Raw genomic sequence first — 12,076 nt, forward strand, 5'->3', positions numbered from 1 at the left:
TTCTAGAATTGGTTGATCCATTTGCTACGGCTACTGACACAGAACCTGCTCCCCTGCATATGGCATACTCAGGGTCCAAAAAATAACTGTTTATATACGCTACTGTTCAGAAGTTTGGGGTTTGTATGATTTTTTCTTAAGAAATAAAATTGCACTTTTATTCAGCCAGGACACATTAAATTGGTCAAAATTAAAATTATAATGTTACAAAATAAATCTATTTCAAATAAATGCAGTTCTTTTGAGTTATCAAAGAGTACTAAACAAAACTTGTATCATGGTTTCCACAAAATATTAAAGGGTTAGTTCAGCCAAAAATTAAAATTCTCTCATTAATTACTTACTATAATGTCATTCGACACCCGTAAGACCTCAATGACACCAATGTCATTTCCTCTCTCAAGACCCATAAAAGGCACTAAAGACGTCGTTACAAAGCCTATCTCACTACAGTGGCTCTACAATAACTTTATGAAGTGACGAGAATAGTTTTTGTGTATAAAAAAACTTGGATCGCCAATGTCACGTAATTTCAGCAGTCTGGCAGTTTGATACGCGATCCGAATCATGAATCGATACGCTGATTCAAACCGTTCTAAACATTGTTTTGAATTCGGCCCATCACTACATAAGTCGTTATTTAGTTTTATTGCACACAAAAACTATTCTCATCACTTCATAAAATGATTGTAGAATCACTGTAGTGAGATGGGCTTTGTAACGACGTCTTTAGTGCCTTTTATGGGTCTTGAGAGAGGAAATGACATTGCTGTCAGTAAGGGCCTGTCTGAGCCATCGGATTTCAACAAAAATATCTTCATTTGTGTTCCGAAGATGAATGGAGGTCTTACGGGTGTCCAACGACATTAGGGTAAGTAATTAATGACAGAATTTTCATTTTTGGGTGAACTAATCCTTTAAGCAGCACAACTGTTTTCAACATTGATAATAATAATAATAAAAAATGAGCCTTGAGCACCAAATCAGCACATGACAATAATTTCTGAAGGATCATGTTTTACAGAATTCAGCTTTGCCATTACAGGAATAAATAAAACTACAAAATATATATTAAAGTAGAAACCATTTATAAGAATATATAAAAATATAAAATTAAATTGTTAATTGCTGATCATTCATATATACATACAATTTCATTTCAACAATGTGTTATATCAGTTCCTGGTAAGTAACGGACACTTTTACTTGCATTTGGTGCAGGTTTAGTGCAAATTTTTTTGGACCCTGGGTACACAAAATCAACATCTATACGGCATGTCAGAGATAATATATGCTCATAAAAATGTAGTTTCTCCTGTCATTACCAACTACTCCTCCTCCATCCCCAAAGAATATCGCTGTTGGCGGCTTATATAGAGATGGTCACATCTCACATGGTCAACAATTAATAAACGAACATGTGCTATTATCTGTAGTATAAAATAGGGTAGAGAGTGACTGATGTGAACTTACAGGGGCAGTTTGTGCCCTCTGAGCTGATTGCCGCCGTCTTCCCATCGGGACAGCAGCCGAAAGGTGTGTTGTCACAGGAGGACCGCTCCTCGGCTGTGGGAATAGTGGTAGTTGCTACCGTTGTACCTGAAAAGAGAGATAAAGACGTCACACAAGCAGGATTTCTAGAATTTGATTGTTCTAGTAAATTGATATCTCTATGTTTGTATGATTGCAAGAACAATTAACATGTCAAGTTGTGGAGAAGGAAAATTATGGTGTAAATAATTACAGAGGCAGACGGCTCTATGGTTGACGCTTTGATTTGCAGTAAACAATCTGCGAGTAGTTGCTAAATGACTTTTACATCTTTCTTGATGTATTCCTACTTTTAAGATGCTCATTATGCAAACCCTAACAATAGCTTGTAAAAACTGTCTTGGCAATGGAGCCAGCCTCACACCTACAAGTATATATATACACTAAAGATGAGGACTGTGGGCTGGAGCAAATATCTCCCGCTTGCCAAACAAGCCATAAAGCCGTCAGATGTTCAAGGGCTCTGTGAGTATGAGAAAGGCAGCGTGTGAACGAGATAGTGAGTGGTGGAAAATGACTTTTGGCATAGAGCTGGAAAGCATCCCTGGATGTCATTTCATTGCATCTGTAGGCAAATTTATGAGCCGCTGCCCCCGAGGTGCACGCTGGCCACCACACTGCTTCAGCTATACAGGCTATTGGTTCACTGGGAGGCAGAAAGTCATCAGAAAGTCTCAAGAGATGCCTCCCACTCCGATGTCAGACAGACTCCATGTGTTCTGTGTCAAAGAGCGCTCCGGTCGAACAGTGACAAGAGAATAAATCTGAGGCCCTGCTGCTCTCTCTTATACCAGTTCAGTCAGTTAAACAGTGTGCCTGTAGAGCTAGCGTTAGCTGAATAAAAATAGCTGGTCCACTTTATGTATTATGGTGGTGAAGGGCACAAAACAAGTGAAGGGATTGAAGAATTTGTCACTTGTATGTCAACCAAGACACTATCATTTCAAAAGTGACTGTGGCTGACAACAAAATGAAAGTTTAGTGGCTTTTAGAGCCCATGACTGGTATTTTTCTATGCTAGTGAATTGAACTGTTTGAAAAAATTAACAGATCCACATTTAGAAATGGGATGAAACGCACAGGTGCATATATATTTTTGTCTAAAATGCTCTCTAGAATTACAACTTTCCCTATGGTATTACACATTCTTCTGTTTCTAGCTATTTGCTATTACTAGTTGGAAAAAGATAAAGCATCTACGGATTATCTGAGTCTTTGGCTGTGTTAACATTAGACTTAATTTTCTTTAATAACCAATTTAATATTCTTTAAAATTGGCTTTCAAGGTAGCAGTTGAAATGTATTGATTCTGAAAATGTCTTTGTTTTGATTTCATCCATGGGAAGGAAGTAAACACACACACACACACACACACACACAGACACAGACACAGACACACACACACACACACACACACACACACACACACACACACACACACACACACACACACACACACACACACACACACACACACACACGTTTGTTTTTGTGATATGTGGGGACATTCCATAGGTATAAGGGTTTTTATACTGTCCAAACCGTATTTTCTATAACCCTACACTGCCCCTGCCCCTAAACCTACCCATCACAGGAAACATTCTGCATTTTACTTTTTCAAAAAAACTCATCCTATATGATTTAAAAGCATTTTGAAAAGTGGAGACATGGGGAAATGTCCTCATAAGTCACCCTCTTCTGTAATACCTATGTCATACCCATGTCATTATACACATTTGTGTCCTGAAGTCACAAAAACAAGCACGCCCACACGCACGCACACACACACACACACACACACACACACACACACACACACAATGTAATGTAATTACAATGTAATTTTGTAATGTGTTGGGCCGCCAATGTACAATAAAACATTCTGAAGCAAAACCAGTTGAGAACCACTGAACTAACTTAGTAAATATGCCAGCACAGTAAATACAAATTGATGTAATTTAAATGTACAGTCTATGTACTTGAGTTCTGTTCCTGACTATGCAAGGACAGTTCAGAGGAGAGAAAGGAACAGGTAATGCACTGACTGCATCCGCAATGGCCTTTAGAAGAGGCTTACTTATAAGGTTAGGCCATGTTAAAAACTGAAGCCAGTCATTTTGGTGAATTATTCACTGAAGTGATTCCAAATGAAATTGCTCACTTAGCAGTTGGATGTCAGGTGTCAAATTCTCTCAAATAACGGCTGCGGAGATAATGTGCAATGTTAAATTGATATGTCATTACAATTTAAGAAGAGGTCATCTCACACACAAGGTCAGTCCAAAACAAGGAGAATTTCATCATCTCGTCATCTGTTCTTGAAAATTATGCCTAAACCCCTTATGACTGAAATATTATGGTGAATGCATTACCAAGTGGCTCTTCTCCGCTCTCCTCCATTCCGCTCACCATCTCGTCGTCCCCACTGGGCTCTCCACTGCCCGACTCCTCAAAGTAAGGGCTGGAGTCCGCGGGTGGGGATGAGATGCGGGGTGGTTTGTAGGGTGTGGTGGGGCGCTGGGTGGTGAAAGAGTACATTTCTGTTTCGACCACTCTCGGTGGAGGCAGTGCCTCCACCACGTTGCTGTTCCAATCCTTGAGAATGCTTGAAGTGGTGGTGTGGCCATGGCGCTGTTTGGTGATCTTGACGTGAGCAGTGGGAGGGGTGGTGCGGTGGGTGGTTGGGAAGGGGGTGGGTTTGGCCGTCAGCTCAATGGATTCTGGGAGAAAGCAGGAATGGAATGATGGGTAAGCATAGATGGAAATGTTTCTGTAAGCCTTCTTTATCACCCTTGAATTCTACTTACAGCCACCCACCCCTTTCCCTTTGCCATTAAACCAACAAGAAAAAAAAAGCTTCAGCATGGTCTCAGCGGGGCATCCTTATCCAGAGCAGTGCTTTGTACATCTCACAGATTCATATCAAAATCAGATGCATGGAAACACCAGGAATAACCCACTCCTGCCTGCAAAAAGCATTGTGTTTCAATCATATCATTTAAGCTTTATTACACTCCAACACCTGAACACATGCAAGGAGCGTCTTTTGTAGTCAGGCTCAGCCTTAAATGATCACCCAAAAAAGAACATTTTGCCATTTACTCGCACATCATGTTTTTCCAATCGTGTATGACTTTCTTTCTTTTGTAGAATAAAAAGGAGAACTTTTGCATTAATATTCTGGTTGCTCTTTTTCATACCAATTACAATGACTAAAGCCTTCAAGCTTCAAAAATGGCACAAAGGCACCATAAAAGGGTTTAATCACTAATATATTCCGAGTTGGTGAAATCGGAATTAGTCACAAACGAAGAAAAATTCAGAACGGTTCTGTAAATTGAATCAACCAAATTAAAGAAAAGATCTGACTAATTCTAATATAAACTCCAATGAAGATGCAGAAGAGAGTTAGAGAGCATTGTTAAGATTTTCACTGAATAATGACTTGAAAGGGATAGTTCATGCAAAATTAAAACCCTGTCATCATTTATTTACCCTCATGTTGCTCCCAACCTGTATGATTTTTTTTTCTCTATGTAAAATAAGCTCTTAAAGGGATCCCCTGGTGTTGAGACTTGTATGGCTTAATATAACATAAATGATGTCTCTTACTGAATTATGTAGTAGAAAACCCATGAAAGACCTACGTTATTTTAAAAATCGATTTTGTATTTGGACCATGGGCGGCGCCATTTTGTTTGCGTTCTAGGTTGATGACGTAGAGTGGTTGAACTCCTCAATCAGCTGGCATTACCCGTAGCTATTTTTACCACAACGCAACTCGAAAATTGTTTCAGAGTTAAACAAAACCAATGAATTCCTTTGTAATTATACTTAAAACACACTCAAACATACATGTGCACACAAACTCACCTACACAAGTCACAAACAGATCGGCGGGCGCGCACACGACAGGCTCTGTCTCAATCGAGATGTTGGGCTGCTCAGTCTCCACGACAGGGGCTGAATCTGAAATCGACCCTATACCCTTAAATAGCGCATTATTTGAAGGGACGGACATTTGTAGTGTTGTCCGACACCATAGTGGACATGTTCGAGTGCAGTCATTCAGTCTCACGTTCCACCGCAATAACGTACAGCCGATTTACAAACAGCTGTCCGACTTCACGCACCCAAACATACATGTGCACACAAACTCTCTCTCTCACACAGACTCACACACACCCCAACAGATCGGCGCGAACACACACACACCCCAACAGATCGGCGCGAACACACACACACACACACACACACACACGCACGCACTGCGTGCGCGCATACATAACCCTCAATCTATTCCCTGTGTTGATCCTAGATAGACTGTTGATAGTAGATTAACTGCCTAATGTGACCAGCAGAGGGAAATATCTAGGTAGGACGATGGGATAAAGTAACGTGAGGAAGAGAGGCAGGATGTTTTGGTGATGATGCATGCGATTGAGACAGAGCAGTCTGTCAGTGTGTGTGTGCGCGCCCGCCGATCTGTTTGTGACTTGTGTAGGTGAGTTTGTGTGCACATGTATGTTTGAGTGTGTTTTAAGTACAATTACAAAGCAATTCATTTGTTTTGTTTAACTCTGAAACAATTTTCGAGTTGCGTTGTGGTAAAAATAGCTACGGGTAACGCCAGCTGATTGAGGAGTTCAACCAATCTACGTCATCAACCTAGAACGCAAACAAAATGGCGCCGCCCATGGTCCAAATATAAAATCGATTTTTTAAATAACGTAGATCTTTCATGGGTTTTCTACTACATAATTCAGTAAGAGACATCATTTATGTTATATTAAGCCATACAAGTCTCAACACCAGGGGATCCCTTTAAAATATCTTCCTTTATATTCCACATCTTATCTTAAGCATGCTAAGTATTACATGGCCATAATATTTTTCAAAACTTACCTTTTAAAAGTCAAACAGGTTGAAATGACACGAGAGTGAAAAAATAACGTCATTTTTGGACGCACTATCCCTTTAAACGACCCACAAAACTAATGCACGGCACATGTAGAAGAGCCAGGTTGCTGCACTGCATCTTTCTGATGTGATTCTTTGAGGTTTTTAAAAGCTAGGTTTTCCGAAAGCTCAACCCGATCATTACACAGACTCTTGACCAGAAGTGTTTATATATTACTGGGTTTGAGACTGCAGAATACGGTTGATCTGCGAGAGAGTGTGCTTGTGCGTGCGAGAGAGTGCCTGTAGATATGAATTATATATACATATTCAGATGTTGCCCTCCTGTAGGGAGGCTTTAATCACAGACAGCCAGAGCCTCTAGTGATGAATGATTGATATAAATAGGGCAGAAAAGCAGGGTTTAGCTGCAGCTTCAAAGGAAGCCCTCACTTCATGCAGGCATCCGTCGACGGTCCAACCACCGCAGCCTTGTCAACACACTCGCACACCTCTCCACTGCAGCAGCTGAGCTCAAACTTGAAAAAGACATTACCAATGCAAGAGCCTTTATCAAAGATGCGTGTTTAAAGATTGTGAAGATAAAAATAACTGTGGTGTGGACGGATCGAGACATAGATTTCGCCACAATAGGGACCAAGGGATCCACGCGCCCAATCAGCCGTGGCTTTGTGCTCAACTTTAACGGATCCCCTGTGTACAGGCTAACCGCGCTTGGTCGGGAACCTGATAACACGCTAGCACAGGCTCTTAATTACATGCTAATCAACTCGCATTTGAACAGCGAGTAGCTGACGAGGTGTGAAATACGATGCCTTACAGAAATACTACTTCTATCAGACCGGCTGTCACAGCCTGGGCGAGAGAGAGAGCGAGTGTGTAGATACACTAGCTTTGTGCAGGGAGAGCACCGATGCTATCGCCGTTTGTCACGGCATCCGTTTTCTTATTCCGGCTCGGCTGCACCTGTCATTCAGGAGCTCAGCGTAGCGTTAGCTCAGAGAGATCTGGGGTGTGGGATTTGAGTCGCCCGCCCCAGCTTTGGGTTTTGTGACACAAATACGTACGCTGAAAGAGAGCAACTGCCAACGGGAGCAGTCAGCTCTCCTTAATCAAGTTTAACGCTCCATTTGGTTTTCAGAGAGGCAGGGTGAACAATTAGGAGACGCAAAAATCATTGTCATCTTCAGTTGGCATAGTCGTATACTTTCTCTTGAAAGGCTGTTATTAAGATGGCTTTCTGTCTTTTCATACAACATCGCGCGTGTGTGTTTTGGGAGGAAATTGAAAGAGGCAGAAAGAGAAGAGAGAAAGTCGGTGAAAATAAGGAATGAAAGCGGTAAAGGTGACTGTTTCTCATTCAAAACAAGTTAAGCTCTATCAACAATACATATAATGCCATAAAATACCACAGAAAATAATTTTCATTCATCCTTTTGTTTAAAGTTGCTGTCCGTAACTTTTTTTGTGTTCAAGATTTACAAAAATTAAATAAAGAGAATGTACCACATCAATCAATTTTCCAAACCGTGTTTTTGTCTTACCCTGAATAATTATGGTACGCTTATAATAAGTGATTATATTGGGACTATTTCAGGTAAGACTGGTAGGTTCCGCTGCGGGGGAGCACAGTCGCTGCGTGACTCGCCCATAGACATGAACAGAGAGAAGTAGCTCCGGCTGTAATGTTCTTCCGCAAGACGCATGCAGTTCTGTTTATTAACCACTAGAGCGCAAAAAATTACGGACTGCAGCTTTAAGTATAACTTTTGTCTTGTCCATAACCTAAGATTTCCGCCTCAAGTCTGTCCACACTGACAGCAGAAATATCAAATGACAACGCAACGACCAATCAATGCATTGATAAACTACTCTATGTAGAGCTGATTTTCTGACCAATGAGATTTAAAGAGGGTTGGGGCTCCCCAGTAGCCTGACAAGCCAGACCCACATCAAGATGAAGTTGGGTCTGGGAATAAACTTTTGGAAGGCTTAATCCGGGGGGCGGGATGAATGGTTGCCTTTCAAAGGATAGGGCTACAACCAACCAGAGCAATGAAGAAGGTGAAGCCGAGCTGGATTACAGATTACAAATACTCAGAACACATCTTCCTTTTTTTAAGAATGACTTCTTAAGAACTTCCATTCTTTGTTCTTTTCTCAAAGAAAAGTTTAACTCCAAGTAATCCAGAGTTGCGGCCAAACTGATTCGAGAGACCACGGAATCGTCACACCTCTGCCGTCATTATGTTAAGCCCATCCACTGACTCTATACACAATGTGATTGGCCTGACCAGTGTTTTGTTTTTCCCACAAAGTGTGCCGCTAGTGTGCATCTAGATTTCAAGGCTAGCTCTCCAGTGCTATGTCCCTTAATTAGAAGCCAAACCATCCACAAAACATCAGGTTGCTTTATAAAGTGATATGAATGTTTTATCAAATGTTTACAACAATATTGGATAGCCACGTGATTTTTCCAGTTGTTTGTGATTACTGGATGAGAATTAAAGCTTCACTGTGTAACTTTTCTATCAGCTGTCGGCGCCTATTCAAAACAAAGGCGTAGTTTGATGACGCCAAGTTTGAGTGCAGAATCTTGGGACGTGGTCTTCACCAATATGATTATTAACGTTACTATAGTATGAGGCAGAGCAGGACCGAATGTTGAGGAGCTAAGCAAGGCCGCTGGAGCGATTGTTACGCAAACACACGGCTCGCGAGAAACAGGACTTTTATTATGACGGACACAGTCGCCGGTGCTATTTCCGCTTTTCCGGTCATGAGTATGAGGTAACACAGCTCTGTTTATCATATTAGATACATTTAAGTGTGTTTAAAATTATGTTATGACGTTACTCTGTGCGTTCGCTCAGCGGCTGCTGTGACTCTTGTTGCACACTGCTAAGAGTAGAGCGCTTTTAAAGCAGAAACCAAGGGTAACGCAGATATGACGCAACTGACAAGCGACTCCCTCAGATGTCCCGGGTCCTTGGTTAAAATAGCAATTTCTCACAATTTACAAATAGTTGGAAACATTTGGGGTATTGTAAGAACTCAACTGAACAAAATATATATCACTGGCCTAGTGGTTTTTGGATATTTTACTGCAAAAATACTACATAGTGCACATTTAAGGGCAAGAATTTGTAGAGATATTTTTTTCACTCAATTTCTTCCCGATTAAATAATGTAGCTTGGCAGGACTGAAAAAAAAAACCCTAAATTAGACGATTTGATTAATTTACATGACTTTTTCCAAGTCTAGAAATTATACTTTTAAAATCATATTCATACATCCAGTTTTTTTTTCTTTCAAAGAAGGAGCCCTGGGAAAGATCTTTTTTTCTCTCTGCTTGCAATACTTTTAAAATAATTTTTATTTTAATTCTTGAGGCACCCTAGTGGCTCCTGGCCTACCACAGGTGTACAAGGTAAATCACAGTAATTTACACTAAGGATCATGTCATCTTTTTTATTAAAAAAGATCAATCCTTACATACTGTACAAATGTGAGTTATTTGAGCATTTATAGCTCAATATGAATCCTAATAGCAGTGGTTCTACTGTTGTAGTAGGCGGATAAACTCCAGGTTATAGGAAATAATTCCTGTGGGAGGATTTTTTTCTATGTAAATAGTTCCTTGCAGGGTTTACTGCCTTTACATGGTAATGAGAAAAGTTGAAAAATAGGATGTAACTTTGCCCAGACAAGGTTAGTAGGCAATTTTATCACAGCAGACCTTCGGAACTGTATTTTAACGTCAGTATTGTTTTAATGCATTGCCCTATGGATTTTCATGTTAAATTTATTTTTACACACTGAAGGATGATTTGTAATTCTTTTCTGTGGCATGACACAGACAAACTGGTTTTGAACCCGGAAAATTATGTTCAGAACAAAAAAACGATAACCAAAACTAACATCTCCGCCGAGAGCCGGCCGTCCCATATGCTAATGTGTAGGCTGCCAATTTGCAGCAAGTGTACAGGTGATGACACCATATGTGAGCACAGGGAACTGCCAAGACTTGGACTCTTGATGAGCCAAAAGTTTCTCAGCCATTCCAGACCCTGAACGCCCTGCGTCATGTACCAAGACGTGCCACTGATTGCCTCATCTGCTGTCTGCTATGGCAACATTAGGAGTAACTTCATGGCACCGTTTGTCATCAAGAAGGGTTGATGATGGGAGAGCGTCAAGAGATCAGTGGGAGAAATATAGAGAGAAAGGCAGGCTTTTGGCTAATTCACATCCAGTCACACGTGAAATGAGCTTGTGATCTAACCCCTTCACCTCAGGGCTGCCGAGCAGTCTGCAGCCCGGGCCTGCTTTACCCCGCATGTCGGGGAAGAAATTAATAAATGGTGCTGCTGCTGCCAGTTCCGCCCTAGGCTTGGAAAGATCCAACCTAAGCCCACTCTTTACTTCCTCCCAGATCCCTGAATAAACCCAGAATAGCAGCTGGATTCTTGTCTTACAGGCAGGTAACGCCAAGAAGCAGAGCAAGACAGAGAGGTGCTCTGGTTAATGACTACAGGGATGATCTCTAAACATCAGTTTGTGGTGTGTTGTGTCATAACCAGGCCCAGATTTAATCTGCCAAATGTGAGCTGAAAACATAATCAAATAACTATTCAGTCAACCTGAATTGCTGTTGAACAAGAACTGATAAGACAGTGAGAATTAGTGGTTGACTGATATTTGTTTAATAAAAATAATAATAATGAATATACTCAAAATTATGTACTCGGGCATTATCATTAGCCAGTTTAACTTGCAAGCAATGAAAACATTGACAATGCAAAGAATTATAATGTTTTTATATGACATTTGTAGGCTTTTGTAAAACTAACATTTTATCAAATATAGCAAACACATGCATATATTTGTACATTTATAACAAATTATAAAAATAATACAATTATCATCATAGTAAATCAGTAAAAAAATCTGCCAAATGTTGGCTAATCCTCATCAAAATGGCCAAATATTAATTAACCTGGCTGAAATATTGGTCAATCGCTAGTGCAAAATTCATACCAGAATGTAGTTTTTCTAAAAAATCTAAAACAAGTTATAGCAATTTGGAGAATTGTTTAGTATTACCAAATAGCTTGAATGACCTTGCATTCAGCATCAGCAGAAAAGGAATGACACTTCAGAGGTAGCTATTGGGGTCGAATATGGTTTTATGTTGAGCGGTGTGCTGAACTTTTGAGTTTTGTTCACAGACAATCCATATGGATCTGGTTAGAGCTATGAAAAACAATGGAACATATAGTCGTGTTAGATCAAGCTGCAGCAGTTGACAATGAAACCGAATCACTTATGTGGCATTAACAGGTCTGACAGAGTGGCTGCATGGGCCACTGTTGAAAATGTCTGGCACCTGCCACTGGCCCTGATCCAACAATCGGCAGCTGGCGATGTCCACCACGCGCCATGCCCGTCTCGGAGCAGCTCTCTGCGGAACGCCTTCTGACGTGAGCTGGCATAGTGCTTCTTACATACAGCCGACATGAAAGTCTTAACCTTGGACTTCTACCAGGTCCCTTCGCCCACACATGAACAGAGAACGATCAACGATTTACCAGAGAAAGAGAG

General features: G+C 40.7%; 1 protein-coding gene across 10 annotated transcripts in view; it reads right to left on the reverse strand.

The window, feature by feature from the left end:
• The window catches only part of agrn (agrin), a 299,876-nt gene that overhangs the window by 41,661 nt on the left and 246,139 nt on the right, over positions 1-12,076 (reverse strand). For all 10 annotated transcript variants that reach the window (XM_067446245.1, XM_067446240.1, XM_067446239.1 and 7 more), the window contains 2 exons: positions 3,924-4,271; positions 1,474-1,599 (listed from right to left, as the gene is read on the reverse strand). In XM_067446245.1, the coding sequence (XP_067302346.1) occupies positions 1,474-1,599; positions 3,924-4,271 (474 nt within the window). The remainder of the gene's footprint in view (positions 1-1,473; positions 1,600-3,923; positions 4,272-12,076) is intronic.

This window comes from Pseudorasbora parva, chromosome 6, assembly GCF_024679245.1.
Source record: "Pseudorasbora parva isolate DD20220531a chromosome 6, ASM2467924v1, whole genome shotgun sequence".
In the NCBI taxonomy this organism is placed as follows: domain Eukaryota; kingdom Metazoa; phylum Chordata; class Actinopteri; order Cypriniformes; family Gobionidae; genus Pseudorasbora; species Pseudorasbora parva.